This window comes from Zonotrichia leucophrys, chromosome 26 (genome assembly GCF_028769735.1).
Source record: "Zonotrichia leucophrys gambelii isolate GWCS_2022_RI chromosome 26, RI_Zleu_2.0, whole genome shotgun sequence".
Lineage (NCBI taxonomy): Eukaryota > Metazoa > Chordata > Aves > Passeriformes > Passerellidae > Zonotrichia > Zonotrichia leucophrys.
Genome location: NC_088195.1, coordinates 6316662 through 6336169, shown reverse-complemented (window position 1 = coordinate 6336169; position 19508 = coordinate 6316662). Strand labels below are relative to the sequence as shown.

The 19508-nt window shown below is 47.6% G+C and overlaps 1 protein-coding gene across 1 annotated transcript in view; it reads right to left on the bottom strand.

The window, feature by feature from the left end:
* Positions 1-18104, bottom strand: part of IPO9 (importin 9) — a 40723-nt gene extending 22619 nt beyond the window's left edge. Inside the window, exons 1-7 of the mRNA XM_064732898.1 lie at positions 17937-18104; positions 8461-8522; positions 7785-7871; positions 6053-6254; positions 5497-5585; positions 5088-5174; positions 3328-3447 (exon numbers count right to left, since the gene is read on the bottom strand). Coding sequence (XP_064588968.1) covers positions 3328-3447; positions 5088-5174; positions 5497-5585; positions 6053-6254; positions 7785-7871; positions 8461-8522; positions 17937-18087 — 798 coding nt within the window. The 5' untranslated portion in view covers positions 18088-18104. The remainder of the gene's footprint in view (positions 1-3327; positions 3448-5087; positions 5175-5496; positions 5586-6052; positions 6255-7784; positions 7872-8460; positions 8523-17936) is intronic.
* Positions 18105-19508: the final 1404 nt, after the last annotated feature.

The window sequence follows — 19508 nt, the reverse complement described above, 5'->3', positions numbered from 1 at the left end:
CCTTCTCTCTTCAGAGCACTGCTCCTTCAAGTCACTCTACCAAAGCCTTTTATTGCTTCTCTTCCTGACTGCATCTTTAAACAGAGAAGAAATCCCCACATTTTTGGATAAAAAGCTTAAAATCCACACTAGAGAGCACGCTAAAGCTGACTGTCAGTCAAAGTTCAGAAGCAGCAGGTGAAGTACCTTGTTCATAAAATTGGGAAGTTTGTCCCAAGACACAGATCCCACCTCATCTTCCATCCAAGAACAAACAGGTTTTGATTAGTTATTTTTTCTAGCTAGTTATTTGTTCCAGTGTCAGAAAAAATGTAAGCATAACTTCTCTGACCCACAGGTGTTGAACAGCTTCTAAGCACAAATGAAGAAGCACAACAGCAAGGCTGCAAGATGCTTTGATTGTTGATTAATTGGTGTTCCTGATATATTAGCACACACTAAGTACACCATTGTATTCCAATTTGTATTCCATTATTGTGAAATTTGCCTTAAATCTGTCACCTGTCATGTTTAATCAGTCTGATTCTTTCAAAACAATCAATAGTAGCAGGTTCAACACTGGAATTAGGATTCAAGAATTGCACAGTTGCAGCTCAGTCATCCTTAGAGACCCCCATTTAATTCATGCTGAACTATCAAACACAACAATAAATTACCCCATGGGTATTTCCTTCTAGTCCTCACACTTGGTATTTCTGTTGTGGCAAAACTTCCCATCTCCTCCCAGGATAAAAGGCCCTGATTTTCTGCTGATAACTGCTTAAAAACTTGTAACTACTCTGGGAACAACTTGGGACACATTCACCATCAGTGGTTCCCCAATGTGATCCAAACCTTTCAATCCCCTAACCAGGATAAATGTCCAATGGATCAGGCAGAGGTGCACACTGCAACAGCATTCATTCCTTACACCTTCTGCCACTGTCCTGCAGAACACTCTGACATGGACAGCACAGCAGCTCAGGTCAGGACTGACTCTGACTTCCATCAAGAACTCCATGAGCCTTGGAGTACAAAGCTCTCAAGTGACAGGGAAGGGAAAAAAAAGTTTTCCTATCATTTGCTGCACAGCACCTCATTAAGGAAAAGAAAATGGAATTGAGTTTGCATCTGGTTGAAAATGTGCTATAAAAAAGTCTCAATTCCCTCTTCCATTGCATCAGCTTTTCAAGGGGTTCCTGTAATGACTTCATCTGTAGAGCTGGTTTAAATAATCCCCTAAGGTTTCTTACTTCTGCATTACAATGACTATAAAATCCACTTCTCTGGAAGTGAAGGCAATTCACCTGAATCCTTTTTTCCTCAGAAAATTGCTATCATCAGCTTAGAAACTTGAAGTTACAAAACCATGAACTGCCTTAAGTCAATAGCCAGAACACTCATCTCTTCAAAAAGAGCCTCCTACAAAGCACTTGTCAGCAGGAGATCTCCTGAATTTTCTGTTTAAATGCACACTGATTCTCTGCTGCCATCGATGCCCCCCAATACACAGCAGAGTATCCAGATCCAAATCCTCCTGTGCTGCTCCTCCCCTGCAGAGGCCAAAGGCAGAGCCCCTCACACAGCTGAGGAGCAGAGCAACAACAAGGTGACATTTCCTCAGAGACCTTCCCAGCCTGTCACCTTGTTCAAGAACCTCCTGGTGGGCCCAGTGCTGACACACCCATGCAAAGAGCCCAGTGCCAGCAAGCACTTAAATAACAGAAAAGGCTGCAGAATGCATGGATGTAATGAGAACAGAACTGGCCTGGCCTGGTTTAGACTGAAGCCATCAGTTACAACTGCTTTCTGTGGAGGCTGAAAAATACCACTACTCATTAACAATCCAAATGTGAGTATCTGGAGTAAAAGATCCAAATATTCTTGAGCTGCAGCCTGTTCAAATTAAGACAATACCCTGCAGTGTTCCTTTCATGTTGCTGTTCCTATAAAACACTGCCCCAGGAATCCCAGTGCACAGGAAAGGAATAAAACAAACTCACAAGAGACATTCTCTCAACAGAAACTGCCAACATCCTTCCCCAAACTGCTTTCCAGTAGTGCTGCACAGCAAGAACAGCTCAGCTGTTGGAGTACAAGACAGGCAGCCCTCACTGAGAAGCCACAGGACCCCAGAGCAGTACTGCTGCCTTGAACAGGGCTGAGACAACTTCCACAGGACAGAGCTCAGGAGCTGCTGCTCTGTGTAACACAACAGCACCTCCCAGCAGGTATTTTCATTACTTCAGTGCTGGAATGTTGGGGGATACAACACAGATGATGGACTTTGGACTGGTTAACATAAGAAATTTGATAACAGGATGCCTTGGCAAAAGCAAATGGAACTTTGAAAATTAGACCTGGATTGCAAGAAGATGAAATCAAACGGGTTTACCAGAAAAAGAAAATCCCATTAAACTCTGCAAGCAAGAGATGTTGTTATATGCATAAGTTTGTGTTTGTGATTTTAACCTAATCATTGTAGTACACATCACTAGTCTCCCTGAAAAAGTATATAAGTGTTTGTATCCCACAATAAAATGGGGTTCTGATCACTGAGTCAGTCTCTCTCCTTCACTGACACTTCAGCACAAAGCTGGTCACCCTGACTTTTGACACTTATTTAAGTAATTTCCTTATTGCTTTCTTCATGGAACTGAATGGGCCTCAGTGCCCAGCCTGTACACTGACCTGAGTGCTGCCCACCCCAGCACACAGGCAGGGAAATGAAAGATGTGGATTTGATCCTGCAACTGATGCTTGTGGCTCTTTGCTCCCATGCTGCAGGCACACACCCTACAGCTCCAGTGCTGTGTGAGCTTACAGGGGTCTCCACTGGCCCTGTCCCCATGCACACAGAGCTCTCCAAGCCAATCTCCTCTCTACAGGAAAGCAGCACAGTACAAAGACTTTCCATCTCTCTTTCCCAGAGATCATTTAGCATTAAAGAGCAGGCAAGTTCCAGAAAAGCACCTGCACTTAATAAGCTTTTATAACCTACTGCAGAATTCTACAGCACCTTTAGAAAAGATTGGTATTTAACTACAGGTTACGATGTCCAAGACATATGCAAGTTACATTAGATCAGCAAATGACAGAGACAGATGGTCCTATGGACCACATTCCTGTGGATCATTTTACAGACAGATCCTCATGGATGGATCTCATCACAGGTATCTTCAGTACAGATGAACAACTTGTTTCACTGTTGATGGTGCTGGGAGGCAAAGGCCTTCACTGTTCATCCCATGAGCACACTGGGAGATGTGCCACTTGAGTTTGTTTTCCAGCACATCTGTGTGTTGGTATTCAGACCTTTCTCCACTTAACCAGCCCTAAGTGACTCACCTTTAAAACCTCCATCTTAAACCCACTGTCCGATGTTGGTCCATCAGGCATCTGCAGGGCCTGGACAAAGGCTTCTGTGAACTGCTGCACCACAGGGAAAATCAGGACCTTGGCAGCACCCTGGTTACACACAATGCAAGCACAGCTGAATATCAGATACAGAACCCCCACATCTGACAGGTAAAGCACCAGAAGCAACAGCAAATGCACTTTGCTGGTACAAAATACAAGAGAAACTCATGGCTACTGCAGAATATTGCAAAGTCACATGAAAGCTGTTTCAGGCATCACTTGGGCTCTCTCTTTAGGTAAGGAACTAAGCTCAGCTGAATCCCACTCTTCTGAACCCCACAGCACAGGCTCCCACAAAACACACACACATCCAACCTATCACTTTGGAGTCTCAAGAGAGATCGAGACAATCCAGTCTGGAGAGCCCCAGGAGCAGTGCTCACCCCATCATTTCATTTGATGAGCTGAACCCTGCACCCCAGCACCTCCAGGCTTCAAAACCAACCTGGGGTGGCTCCATCACACACACAATCATCCCAAACCCTGTGGCTGGCATTTATCTCCCTGCAGAGCCTCCATCCCCCAAACCAAACAAGCTGAGTATCAACAGCTGGCCTGAAGATTAACAGGATGATTCTTCCTAGGAAAATGCAGCAAGTATTTTTCCAGATGTCAGAGCACTCCATAATCAGTCCTTGGCAGAGCAAGTAATACAGGACCAAAATAATTTTATTGAGATTATTCCTCATAAATCCAGAGCCAGGACACGGAAGTCCTATGTTTAAATCAATTAGGAAATGCCATTTAGAAAAAGAGTCCAAATTTTTTTTTCTAGTAAAATTTCAAAGGTTCAAATTTCATAGAAAAGGTTTAGTATTCAATGTAAAGGACACTTTCAGCCCTTCTCCAGAATAAGACAGAGGAGTTACTACTATCTCTTAGATACTGGTATCAGCTGCGTGATACAGTGCATGAATAACCTTGTCATGGCAGTACAGATACAATGTAATTACCAGAACTTCCCAAAAGTCTGCACTGGGTTGCTAGCTCCCTGTGCAAACAGGGAGGGAACAGCCACTAGATTGAGAGTCACCCTTCCCTATCTTCACACCCCAAAAAGTTAAAAATAACCATTTATTGTCCGGGAGTGCTGGAAAAGCCACTTGTCAAAGGCCATTTACAATGCAGATGTGCTCAGAGCCAGACAGCAGACTCACATCTAAAGCTGCTTGACTGCTGGGTTTGTTTCTTAACAGCTATTCTTCCAAAACTGGGCTGGGTCTGGCTTCCCCCACCCCTTCAGGAACAAGGCCAAGGCACCTCCTGAAGCACAGGGTGAAGCTCCAGGAGCTTGGAACCAAAGCCTTGCCCAAGGGTCCCTCGTTACCCAAGGCCTGGCAGGTGACTGGGACAGGGCTCAGCTGAAGGCTGGAAGTTACAGATTTATAAACAAAGAGATGATTCTCCATCTCCTCCCCATGCTGACTCCCCCTTCCCTGAGCTCTTACAAGCACGTCTGTTGATAAACCATAAATTAACCTTAATTATGGAAACCAAGTCCCACTATCAAGGCATGCATGTAAAGCAGGGAGTCAGCTACTTTACATGTATTCAATTACAGCCTCTTCCCCCAAATTCCAGCTGACACAATATGTAATTTCCCAGCGTTTCATTTCCATATTAACAATTATTTAGAACCTCACTCAGTTTGAATTCAAAGCATCTTGTATGTCAAGTTAAATTCTTGCCTTTTCCAGCTCCTCCATGTTACAGATCATGTGGGCACACGTGGTAAATATCTCCACTGCACGTGACCTCGTGCGAATCCCATACACCTGGACAGAAGTTAAACATCAGGAACACAACATTCTTCTTCACAAGATACTTCCTTTAATTATATTTTAATAGTATTTCATTTTTGCTTTAGCTTTATTCTCTTATTTTATTATTGGCTTCAAGTTTTCTGTTGAAACATTAGCTGTCATCAACTATCATATCATCAAGAAAATTCTTTAAGTCTAATTCATACTGCAGTATGACTTAATTATTAAATTTGAAGTTTCTCTGTTCCAAGAAACATAATTTAATAATGGGAATTATTTCTCACCAATGGGAATTCATTTCCCACCAATACCAACCTCACTGTGAAGATCCTACCTCTGCCATTGTGAAAATTTTGTACATCTCTGGAAGAATAACTGGAGCTACAAGTGGCATCTGTATGTCTGTCACTTCTCGGGTAAATTCTAAAAATTGGAAAAAAAGAAGAGAAGTTCTTATAAGAAATCCAATCTTATAAGAATCCAAATCTTATAAGAAATCCAATCCAAAAAATGGTTCTAGGGAACACCAACAACAGAACTATTGGGAAACATTAAGAGAATTGAAATATGTTGATTTGCACTTCACTAGACTAGGGTCATCTGATCTACTTGAGACAATCCTCAAAGGCAAGCAGAAAATATCACACTAAAAACTGCAGGTATCTGGAAAACAGGGTGTTACAGTCCAAGTCCCTGCTGAGCTCCAACCTGCAGCACAGCACCTCCTTCCCCAGCTGAGCACAATTCCACAGCCAGCAACAGGCACCAGGGGAAGAGAGGAAGACAATTCCAACTTCTTCAGTTTGGATGAAACATGACACAACACTGGCACAAGGAAAAGCCTGAAGAACTCCCTAGAGCAGCCCTGCCCAGGCCCAGCAGCCACAGACCTGTGAGCACCCTCATGGCTCCGTGCACGGCGTTGACATCGCCGCTGACCAGCATCTCCATGAGCAGGTTGAAGAGCTCGGGCCAGGCCTCGGGCCAGTCCCAGTGCGCGATGGCTGACACGGCGTAGGCGACGCTCGAGCGCACTTTGCTGATGGACTCGCGCAGCCCGCTGGGCAGCAGCTCCCTGATTGCCACTTTGGCCTGGGGAAACAACAGCATTCACAGCACAGCCACAGCACAATCCAATTTAAAAAAAATCTAGACCTATGGCTGTGTCCTGATATTGATTCAATGCAAAATGAATCATCGTGGAAAATTCATCCAAATGAATTTTCGTTTTACAAAATGAATAATCGATGACTATTCTCAACCAACCACAAAGACATTGGAACCCTCTACCTAATTTTCGGCGCATGAGCTGGAATAGTGGGTACCGCCCTAAGCCTTCTCATCCGGGCAGAACTAGGCCAACCCGGAGCCCTCCTGGGAGACGACCAAGTCTATAACGTAGTCGTCACAGCCCACGCCTTTGTAATAATCTTCTTCATAGTTATACCAATCATAATCGGAGGATTTGGAAACTGACTAGTCCCTCTAATAATCGGAGCCCCAGACATAGCATTCCCACGAATAAATAACATAAGCTTCTGACTACTCCCCCCATCTTTCCTCCTCCTCCTAGCATCTTCTACCGTCGAAGCAGGTGTCGGCACAGGCTGAACAGTATACCCCCCACTAGCAGGCAATCTAGCCCATGCTGGAGCCTCAGTCGACCTTGCAATTTTCTCCCTACACCTAGCCGGTATCTCCTCAATCCTAGGGGCCATCAACTTCATTACAACAGCAATCAACATAAAACCCCCCGCCCTTTCACAATACCAAACCCCCTTATTTGTATGATCAGTCCTAATCACTGCAGTACTCCAGACAAAACCACTCTCGCACACTACACTCTGTGATTTTTTAGAGAAAACTTCATGTTGTGTTTTAACATAGCATCATCTCACACACAGCATCAGACAAGCACAGAGTAAACAGCACACAGCTGCAACTACACAGGATGTACAGATCTACATGGAAAACATCCAGAGTTAGCTGAGATAAATCCCAGCTCCAGTGTCAGGGACTGTGTTTGCTTACTTTGGAAGACTTCAGTAAACAAGAACAGTCAGCCAGCCCTGAAGGGACAGGAAAAAACAAAAGCCACTTCTGGGACATAATTCAAGTAATTATCTCTGGATGGGATGAATCATATTCTAGATATGAAAGATGCTCCAGTCAACAGTCAGAGTGGAAAGGGCTGGAATCTCTGGCCATCTTAGCTGTTAAATACTCCTGCTGAGCAGATTCTCAATGAAACACAGCAGCTTTAAACTAAAATTTGTCATGGGAAAATAAGTCCCAAGATGTACAACAAAAGATTTAGCAAATCTCCAAAATCTCCAAAAGAATCAGTATTGGTGAAACTCAGGAAGCAGCTTTTCTTCTAGTCTTGTTCTGAGAGTAACAGGAGCATCGTGGCTGAACTTTCCCTACAGGAAGCAGCCCAAGCTTCTCAAGCCCAGTGTTGTTTTTGGCAACTGAAAACAGATTTTTGAAGTGCAAATTGTCAAAAAACCTTAACTGAAGCCATTAATCCTCAAAATACACATGGGTGCTGGTACTTCTTTAAGTGTCTAAAGAATTCATATTCTTGATGGATAAACCAGATAATGTGAAACCAAGTCTTACCCTTTCTGTGGTCTCTGGAGGTCTAAACTTGTCAGACTGAGAGCACCAGTGAGTTTCCACATACTGCTTGAGAATAACGGACGCCAGCTGTGGCAGGAGAGAGGTCAGCAATCAGGGACACATCCTGGAACCATTGCAAGGATCACCCCTGGCCCATTTGCTCAGCCTCCTGTCCCATCATGCTTCTTTTAGAGGGGCAGCAGGACTTGCCAAAAATGCTAAAAATCCATGAAATGGACCATAAAGTTACTGTGGTAAAAAGAACTGCTGGGATGCACTGAGCAGCAATGGCCTGCACAGCACTGACCCAAGGCAGCAGCACTAGAAAGGCACAAGACTCAGGTCACAAAGTAACTAAAGAAATATAGAGCCAAAACTTCCTTTCCAAGGAGGAAAACACCTCCAGAAAAAGTTTCTGCAAAGAGAAGCCACACTTCTGCTTGCTGATGTCTACCACCCACCTCCTAAGCTGAGTCCATTTCCAGTACAGTATTGTCTCAGCACCAGGTTTATTAAGTCAAAAAATTTTTTCAAAAAATGTTAAAGTATAACACTAGAATAATATTGAAAGACTCAGAAAGCTACTTTCATTTTTTCACCTGAAAACATGGAAGAATATTTTTAAAACCAAGGAAATTTCCATCTAAATTCTTTCTGCACTTCCAGGAAAACTCACCTGCCGGATGGCCAGAGCTCCCTGAGGATCCACAGTCAGTTCTGCTAAATGAACACCAAATTCTGCAAGGAAAAAAAAACAAATATGGGTATTGTAACTTTTATTGCCACACAGCAAAAGTCATAAAGGTTTTTGGAGAAGGCCATCATACCAATTGAGTGACTCATATGCAGGAAGGAGAAGGCAATTCCAAAGCACAGCTACTCAAATAAATCATAAGCATTAATTCTCCCCTGTGCTCTCCACAAAAATTTCATTTATTGTCTTGGCATCTTATTTTCTTTTCTCGTGGGCAAAACATTTTGCAATGCAGGCTAATAACTAGCAAATTATTTAAATACATATATAAAAGTCTTATCTATAATGTAAAACCACTACTCAAGTTTCTACAGGAGAGATGCATGGAAAAGATGCAGGATGGAGTAAGGCAGCAGCAGAAGGGCAGGCAGCAGGGCCTCTGTGGGTGCATCCCTTCAGCTGTGCCAGTGGTGCCCCAGCAGTGCCCAGGACACAGCAACACCTCCTGAGCAATCCCTGCCTGGGGGACCTTCTCCTGCAAAGAATCTGTCCAGAGAAAGTCAGAGCTTCTTGTGGCTTCTTGCCAGGCAAGCTCCATTGCAAAGGCAAAATTCAAACACTTGGAACAATCCTGTTGATGCTGAGCACAGGAAATAAAAGCCTGGAAGAGCAGCTGTTCTGATATGGTAAATCCATACAACTCAATAAATTTGCTTAAAATTGCAATCTGAAGTTCCAGGCAGCTGCTAACTGGCCTAAATACTTCATTTAATTTCACTAGTCTGCTTAAGAAACACATTTGTGATGTTTCAGTTCTTAGAAGCTGTGGAGCAGCAGTTATGCCCTGGGGCCCTGTCAGCACACCCGGCCTCCTGCAGACAGGCTGAACGTGCTGACAGCATCCCTGACAAACACAGACTGAAAACTCTTCTAAAAGGAGTTCTGGGACTTCCCTCAGCAGCACATCTGAGGGCTTCACAAATGCCTGAGTGTCTCCTAATACCCACCTCACTGCTAAGAGGCTTTTCTGGGTTGGGAGATAATTGCCTCTCACTTTCCACAGCACACACTGAACATAGCCAGTTCCTTACCCTTCCTTCATAGATCATGCATTTAAGAAAGAGGAAAATAACCCTCTTATCCCAGCTGGGAAAGCAGGGAGCCTCATTCCAAGATGTACTTAACAAAATACTTCTCTTAACTGAAGCAGTCATTATTCTGTGTGCTGTCTGTGATTTCCATGATCAAGTGTGGCATTGCATTTCAGCCCCATCTTTAAAGGGTAAGCTGGAAGGGTATAAGGAGCATAAATGGAAAGCTAAAAAGGGTAGAAATAGCTATAAAAGCAGCCAGAGTAACTGCAACTGCTTCACACAGCTACAATTGAGTATTCTAGCTCACAATCCTTAATTTGTTTACATATATGCATTTGATGTATTCTCTCTGCATACACTGGAAAGCTGGAAGGGACCCACAAGGATCATCCAGTCCAGCTCTGCTGAGTGGCTTACACCCTACAGGGAGGAGCAGGGTCTGCACAGTCCTCCAAATTATGTGGTAAGGAGGTTTGATGGCAGCAGGAGGAGGTTTAATCATGGCCTGTGATTTCCAATATTTACTTTCTCCATTTTCCAACACCTTAGCTCTGCTCCCCAGGCAGACTGCAGTGCCACTGTTGGGACACCAGACCCACTCACAGCTGCAGTGACCCAGAGTTCTGTCCTGCAAACCCCTTGGGTCTGGCAATAACCACTGACACCCCCCCCACACACACAGAGGTTTTCAGCCTGATGTCCTGCTTAAAAATATGACAAAACTGCATCTTCTCAACTGAGAAATTACCATTGTGGCAAATTCCCATCAGGAATCCTGCTGAATTCAGAGCACTCACACCCAGCACTTGTTTAAGGAATAAGCCAGCTCTCCTGTCAAACCAAAATCAGAGGGATTTATCAAGAACAGATCACATAAAACAGTACTAGTTGTAGCAGCTCTTTATCCTATTGTTACAGACAGTGACAAGCTGTTTAAGGAGCTGCTCCAAGAATATTTCCAGGGACTGACATTACACTGATCCTTGTACAGCTCACTGGCTCCTCTTTTCTCAAAGGATGGTTTATTATTGGGTTCTTTCTCAGCTGGCTGGAAACATCATGGGTAAATGCAGTTCAAATGGACCTTGATAGGCAATTCCTCCACTTATATTTTGTAAATTTGAGATATCAGAAATACCAAGTCTTCTCCCCAAGATAAAGTCTGTAAACCTCAAAGATTAGAAGCTTTTAATGAAGCTTTATTTAAGTGCTCTGGCATAGACAGCACTTGGCAAACATTTTCTACTGGCTCTGCTTCTCCTCTTCATTAACCTCAATATTAATAACACCAAACTCTTCTCCTTTATCTACCATGTAACCAGTTTATGTAACCTCTTCACCCCCAACATTTTTGCCAAACTAAGCCACATGAAACCAAAAATTACTTGTAAGCAAGGAGGAAGGAATAAATGAGCAGAAGTTTCTAGTGAATCTTTGCACCTTGAAAGGGGCCAGCACTGACCAAATCCAGCTCTGCAAGGATGTGCTCAGGAGCTGCTAAAAGATCCTTTTAATTGTCTCTGCTGAGGGCAGAGACAGGGTGAGCTGGAGAAAGGGCTGTGGCAGCCTGGTGAATCCAGGTGGCCCATGGCCACTGACACTCCAAACTAAAGCAACACTTGGTCTGCAGAGCCTGGATCTCACCACCACCCCCACAGCAGCACCAGAAACTGAGCTCCCTTTACTCAATACCTGCCCACCTTTGTGCATCCTGGCCCTGAGCCACACAGGCACAGATGTTTTCCACAGGACTGGCTTTCAGTCACATCATCATAAAGCAACTTGGGCTGAAAGGGACCTTGAGAGGTCACCCAGTCCAATCTCCTGCTCAAAGCAGGGCCAGCCACAAACTCAGACCAGCACAGAATGAAATGAGGAGCTGCAGACAGACAGGAGGAAACACCAAGCAAGAATCCAATGCTGAGCCAGAGTTGTGACACTACACATGTGCTGCCTTGAGGAACTTCTTCATCCTCCATCATGATGCTCAAGAACTGCTCCAAAAGCATTCCTTTTGTCAGCCACCTCTAAAACTGCATTCATATTTTCCTCATTTCTCAGCAAAAGACAGAAAGATTGAGGTCACTCTTCTCCAGAAGCTGTGCTGGTTTTAGGTATCTCCTTTGAAACCCTTCTTCACAACTCCTCTCTACACTCAACACACCTGCAGCATTTCACAGAGCAAACACCAGGGTGGTGCTTGATACTGACAGGCAGCATCATATGTAGCAATGTGGCCATTTCTTGTTTCAACCTCCCTGCTACAAATCAGTTCAATGTTAAAGTTTACTCCATCAAGAATGCAGCTCAAGCCACCCACAGGATTTCCACTCATTTCTGCCCATCACTCACTCTACCACAATAGAAGTTGCAGCCACAAGAGCACCACAAAACCACACGTTGTGGTCATGTCTTTATATTGTCCAGGATCTCTCCTTCCAAACAATCTTGGGTTTATGGCACAAAAGCATGGACTCACAGAGTACCTGAGGCCACACTGCAATCCCTCCTGAGCCACATTAAAGCAGCTCTGCTGGGAAGGAGCTGACCACAAGCAGGAACGTGCTGAACCAGGGCAGCACAAGTGACACAATGTGATTTGTGCCATTCTGGTACCTGGAGGTGCTCTGGTACAAACTGACACAAACTGTACCATAAAACACCATCAGGGAATCAACAAGTTCTAAAGCATCAAACTGAACATGCTGAGCCACCTGCTCAGGAAGAGGAGACAGTGAAAGAACATTCACAAGAGCCATAAAGCCAGTCTCCATTCTGAAATCACACCAAACCAAAGCACTGGCTGTCTCCTGGACAGGACTGGTCTCAAACAAGATGGACAAGAGGGTCAGCATGCCCAGACTGACACAGGGGTCAATCTGCCAGGGTCAGCACCATCTTCACAGCCACCTGCACATCTCAGCTTCTGGCAGCAAAAAACCTTGTAAAGGACTGAGCTGAAGGTGCCTTTTCACACAGGGGGTGTCACAACACAAGCCATGCTGAAGATGGCCTTAGGATGCCTTTCCACCTGCAAAAAGGACACACAGAAACACATAAAACAGGCAAAAAAAGGCAAATCTCCAGCCTGGAGCCATTCATCTCTCACTACCACGTTTCCTGAGCACAAGAGCTGACAGCTCAGAAACTAAATACAGTCACCATAAAGCATCAAACTGCAATCTAACCTGGCAAGCAGGAAACAGAGTTGTCCAGCTGTCTGAGAAGCTGCCATTAAACCTCCTTACCCACATAATTTAGAGAGGGTGTAAGCCACTTAACAGTGTTGGACTGGATGATCCTTGTGGGTCCATTCCAACTCAGAAGTCTGTGATTCCCAGCAGTCTGAGCCCTCCTGCTGGACCTGAACTCCTCAGAGTTCCTGCTCTGGCATTCCTGGAGATCACCTGGGCTCCACACATGCTCTCCAATACAGTAGGACCTAGAGGAGACCATTTTTCCACCCTGGGTATTATCCTCAGGTGATATGACACTGGCAGTAGTGCACACCATCAGGGTGGTGTGTGATGCACCTGGATGGACCAGATAAAGGGAACAGAACCCTCACTTCACCAGCAACACACTGATCCCACAGTGGAGCCAAGTCAGACACACTCACAGCAGCAGCTCTCATTTCTCTGCCTTCCCCCTGCAGTCTCAGCATTGATTTTATTTTATTTATGTTCCACTAAAATCTAGAGCCAGCAAAGGTCACCAGGTGAGCTCTCCTCTCTCCAGAGACAACAGTGATGCATCTCCCATCCCCAAGCTGCCACGTGGTGCCTGTTTCCTCAGCAGACAGAACAGGCAGAAGCAGGTGAGAGGCTGAGCTGCTGAGGACATCTGGCAGCTGCCAAAGGGTGACATGGTGGGAAGAAACTGCTCCCATGTCCTTAATCCAGAGGAGCCATCCCACATTCCTCCAGAGCAGGTGGATGGAGTGAGACAGGACAGTCCCCTTGAACAGTTCAGGCTGTTCCAGAGGCTTTGGCTGTGCACTGCTGCTCATCTCCTTGTAAAGCACCTGCAGATCCACTGCCAGCCTGCTGCAGGGAGCTCAGCTGCATCCTGCAGACACCTGAACCTCCTCACCTGGCCAAAACCTGCCTGGAAGAGGGAGCAGCACACACCACACAGGAGAGCCAACAGCAGCATTGGCCCAACCACAAGGCATGAGCAGCTTAGGAAAAGAGGTGGGGGCAGAGCAGTGCTGCCCCAACACCCCCAAGGGAATGCTGGCATTAGGAACCTCCTGAAGTGGGTGTTACATCCAACCCCTGTGTTCAGTGGTTCTTGAGGAGTTTGTTCCTCCACAAATGTTAAATCATTTTAAAACGATTTCGACTTCTAACATCCAGCAGCAATGAATTTCACAGTTTGCACACTGGGGCAGCAAATTCTGCCTAATTCTGCTTGTTTCAGATCCATTTCCCCTGACAGCCCAGGATATTCCATGATTCTGTGATCTCAGCTTTATGAAAAGTCACAAACAATCCCTCCTCACTCACCTTCTCTGTAGCTTATTATTTCAGGGCCCTCATCTCTGCTAACCCTTTCCCAGGCAGAAAAGCCAATGAATTATGTCTTTGAAACCAGAAGCTTTTCCACACCTCTGTGTGTCTGTGCTGCCTTTCTGCTGCCCTGCTTGATCCCTGCAGGAGCAGTAATGCATGCAGCACTGGCTGTGGAAGCATGAGGAATTTCTGATGCCTTTGTTCTCTGTTCCCTCCTTAACGGTCCATTTGGCTCATTGGAGCATGACAGGGCAGTGATTGGGTGTTTTCAGGGACCTCTCCACACAGACAAAGGGATTTCTTTTCCCAGGGACAATGGTCAGGACCGCCCATAACTTTTTAGGGCATTATCTGGACTGGCTCCCCTTCCCCCAACACTGACCAGCTACACCCTCTGTGGCTGCACTCACCCCACCTTGTGAAATCATCTTGTCATTTGTGCCACTGCTTCTCACTCTGGCCAGACTGAGCAGCACTATCAGCAACTTTGTCCACACCATTTACAGATGTGCTGAGCAGCTCAGCCTCTCCTGGGACTCCTGACCCTGCCAGTCAGGAGCTCAGTTTCTGCAAAAAAGTTTCAGCAAGTGAACTTTCTAAGAGCCTTCTGGGAGTCCCAGGGCTCCTTCAAACAATTCTTCTGCCACAACAATTTCATGTGTCTGTCTCTTCTCATTCCAACTGCTGAATTTTAACCAGAACAGACAGTGCAAAACCCCTGTACCACTCCCCTGTACCAGCCCCTGCTGCTCTTCACCTTGGAGCCCTCACTTAAGGCTGTCCCATGTTTACCAGTAAGTATGAAGCTGGTCCCTAAGTGGCAGGTTTTACAGCCCAACATTTGCACAGTAATTAAATGTCTGAGTCCCTCTAAACTCTGGGAGATCCATTCTTTAGCACTGCTAAGTGGAACTGCTCCTACTCAGGCTTCAATCTGACATGGATTCCCTGATGTGTCTCCTGTAGAGGCTCCTCAATGTTGCAAGTCAACATCAGCACAAGGAATTTGGTTCCTCTGCAGTCCTTCTGTATTGTTCAAAGTCACTGGCTTTGAACACCTCTGAAACCTTTTCTGCTTCTGCAACATTTGAAAGCATTTTAAGTTTTTATGACTTTAACTAGTTCCTCAATCTCTTTTTGCCCTACTTTCCTCTGTTTTGCATTAAAAGTGCCAACACTTGTACTCTCTCCTATTCCTTCATTTCTACTTCAGCATCTTCAAGCTGCTTAATGATAAATTTTTTGGTCTTTTAAAGTACTTGTGACACCCATGATCTACATTTCTCTACCTCAGTAATATGGTGCTGGCACACACCAAATTCATGTAGCTCCTCCTCTTGGTTTTTGCAAGCCTCTCCATACCAAAGACAGCACAGAAAGGGGAATATGGCTTATTCCTTCCATGCTGCTTGACTAGTACAAGAGCAGAAATCAAAGGTGTACAAAATAATTCCCTGAAGGACACCTCGGGAGGTTTCCAGTCAAACCCCCATGATCAAAACAGAATCTGCAGCATTAGATCAGGGTGCTCAGATTTTCTAGGCAGGTCTTGGAGATACTCAAGGATGGAAACAACACAGCTTTTACAGACAATCTGCTTAAAAATTCCTTATATCCAGTTGGAACCTCTTGTTTTGGGTTTGTGCCCATTTATCCCTCATCCTCTCCCACCTCTCAGTTCCTGACAATCTCCTCATAGTTACCAGAAGCTGCTGTCAGAACCATTCCCAAAACCCTCCTGCTTCCCCAGTGGAAAACCCCTCAACCCCAGCATCCCCTCATGCAGGAGTGCTGCAATTCCCCCAGCCTTTGCTGAACTCAGCCCCTCTGCTGCTGCAGCTCATCCTGGGCTGGCAGCAAAACCCCCCAGGAAGCCCAGGAGTGGTGTGAGAGCCCTGGGGGAGAGGGCTGAGCCCTGCCTGGCTCCTCAGGGACATCCATTGCCCAGAACCCTCAGAAAACATTCTTCTCTGGGAATTTGTCACCCAAATAACTGTGGAAAGGTTCACACTCTTTGGGGAAAAGCTGCCACTGAAGTAGTGGCTGTTCCATGGTCAGTGAAGCTCCCAGCACTTCCAGACTTGTGCTGCTGCAATGGCATCAAACCACTCCATGAAACTCCAAGAGCTGTGGGGGCTACACACAGAATTCCTGGTACTGCCAGGAAGAGCCAAGCTGAGTGTGGTACAAGCACTTTAAGGGAATGCACAACAAAATTTTATCAAACAATCTGCCTGCCTTCACTCCCAGAGCAGCAAAATCACAACACCGCTCTTGACCCTGTCTCACCCTTACACCTTCCCTCTGTGCACCACAAACTGCCTCTGGTAACACTTCTGAGCTTCACAAAACACTTCACAAAACACCTTCAGAACAGCGCAATCAGACTAAAGGGAAGGCAAAACTTCCAGGAGGGTCCACAAACAACCAGCCCATCAAGCTGCCAGGCCACAGGCAAAACTTCAGGCCTGGGGTTGCAGTGCTGCACTCTCCAGCTCCGGTCACAGCAGATCATCTGCAAATCTTCCCTTGATTTCTACAAACTCCAGTGATTTGGGCTGAAGCAAAATAAAATGTTGGCATTAATAGGTTTTTAATGTATCTTCCACACAGAAAAAGCAGCCAGTGCATGAACTAACCTAGTGCCACCATAAAAAGGCCAAAAGACTAATGGAATGATTAGAGACACTGCTTGAACTTGGCGTGTTTGCTCATTTAGAATCTCTCTTTCCAAAGCCATAGGTCAGTTGCTATCCAGCTCCACTGTCTTCAGCTTTCCAGACAGACAGTGGAGCTCTGTCACTGGAGTTTCACACTGGATGAGGGCACAGCTACATCCTGGCCACCCCCAGCCTCAAACACCCCTGCAGGACATGGGCACACACCAGGACACACACCCAGAGGAGAAGGAGATCCCTGTGGCAGCAGGGCAGGGTCTGCAGATGGAAGGGCTCTCCATGACCCTCCTGCGACCAATCCTGGGGGCTCCAGCTGAGGTAGACCAAGGTACCCAGAGCCACAGCCTGCAGGGCCCACCCTGGTGAGCTCAGAGCGCTCCTTGGTGCCCAGGTCTCACACAGCAGCCCAGATCACCCAGGGCAGAGCCCTCCTGCCCCGGTGCCCAGGGCAGAGCCCGCCGTGCCCCGCTGCATTGGGCCCAGCCCGTCCCTGCGGCCCCGAGCCCTGCAGAGGGGCAGGGGCTGCTCCGGAGAGAGACACGGGGCTGCTGGAGCGGGTCTAGTGAGGCCACAAGGATGATGAGTAGTCTGGAGCATCCCTCTGGTGAGCAGAGCCTCTGGAGCCAGGCTTGTTTAGTCTAGAAGAGACTGAGAGGGAAATCTCAGCAATCCACACAAGCACCTCCACTTTGGCGGGTGCCAAGAGCTTGGTGCCAGACTCCTCTCAGCAGTGCCCAGCGACAGGACAAGGAGCAATGGCCATAAACTAAACAACAAGAAGTTCCACCTCAACATGAGGAAGAACTTTACATTGAGGGAGGCAGAGCGCTGGAACAGCTCCCCAGGGAGGTCGCTCTGTGCAGACATTCCGAACCCCCCGGGACGTGTCCCTGTGTCACCTGCTCCAGGTGACCCTCCCTGGGCAGGGGCTTGGCCTGAATGATCTCTAAAGGTCCCTCTCAGCCCCAAATGTTCTGAGATTCCGGGAGAGACATGGGGCACACACCGACAGCCGGCAGGAAAGCAGCCACAGCCACCTCCTCCCGCCGGCTCCAGCGACGGGGCTGGAAGTGTCGGCCGAGGCCAGGGCGCAGCCATGAGGCGCCGGTACCGGGAATGGCTGTGGCGGCGGCCTGGGCTGCCCCCATCCCCTCAGCGCGGCCCTCACTCACCCTCCGTCACCTCCAGCACCTTCACCTGCTCCTCAGCAGCGGCTCGCACCGCCTGCACCGGGCACAGGATCCCCGTCAGCGTCTCCACCAGCGCCTCCTTCAGCCCCTGCGCCACCGGCCCGGCTGCGGGCCCGCCGCCGCCTCCCGCCATCGCCGCCCCCTCCGCGGGCCGCGCGCGCCAAACGCACCGCGCGCCGGGGGGAGGGGCCGCGCCGGGCCCGCGCACTGCGCCCCCTGGCGGCGCGGCGGACCCGGGCATGGCGGGGCGGGGATGGCGGCGGGCTCGGGAGGGGCCGGGAATGACGGACCCGGGCAGGAGAGGCTGGGAATGCAGAGAGCCGGGCAGGAGGGGCCGGGAATGCCCGACCCGGGAAGGAGGGGCCGGGAATGCCGAGAGCCCGGGAAGGAGGGGCAGGACGGGCTGCACAAGGGACCCTGCGGGGCCAGGGCAGCGCTCCCCTGGCCCAAAGCTCCCGGCTGGGCCCAGGCCGGGCAGGGCTGGGCACGGTCAGAGCCCTCACGGCCCCCGAGACAGCGCAGGAGAACTCGAACGAAGGGGCTGGCAGAACTCACTGCTGGAGAACTCTCATTGCAGGAGAACTCTCATTGCAGGAGAACTCATTGCACGGAACGAGAGACCTGGGGAAACCTGCCCAGAAAATGTAACCCCCAGGCAGCACCTTGCACACCCCATGGAGCGGACAGCAGGATCAACGTGCTGGAGCCAGGATTGCTGATTGATTGATTGATTGATTTCTCTCCCTCTCTTTAATTAATCTCCTCCTTTCTCTCTTCACTTTCCTCTTACCCCTATATCCAAACCCCATTGCCGTGGGTTTATAGAGTAGATCAGGGAATAACAGAGCAATTTCTATGACAAGTGTGTGATTTACTAATAAAGCTTTGATTTTTGGTGGACTGATTTTTGTCCTTTTCCAGGAGGAGCATCCAGGGCCCGCGGCTGCTCTGGCCCCGATAAGGGTGGGATGCCTCAGGGGGAGCAGGGACCGAGGCAGTGCCCAGGGTCCTGTGGAGCCCCCAGAGCAGGGAGCAGGCACAGGGAGGAAACACCACAACCTCTCTTCCAGCTCACAGATTGGTGAACACCCAGTGTGAGCCTTGAGGAGCCCACCTGTGTTCTCTGCAGCTGTTTATTTAGGAAGTGTAAGCAATTTTGCAAAGCATTACAAGTATTAAAAAGCAGTGTTGACCCATACAAAGTGGGGATGGTGACGGAGTTGTGTTTTGGGGTGGGGATAGCAGTTCCTACACACTGGGAAAAACACTGTGAGGTTTTCTGTATCCAGGAATGGTTTGGTCACTAAATCCCCAGGAGTGTGACAGTGATTTGTTTACAGACACAGTTCAGTGCCATGGATGAGCCTGGCAGCCACGTTCAGAGAATCACAGAATCACTCAGACTGGAAAAGCTTCCCTGGGTCATCCTTGTCACCAGCCCAGAGCAGAGTGCTGTGTCCAGCCATCCCCTGGACACCTGCAGGCACAGGACTCCAACAGGAGCCCCTGGCACTGTTTCATCACCCTCTCTGCCCAAGCAGCCCTGAGCTGCTG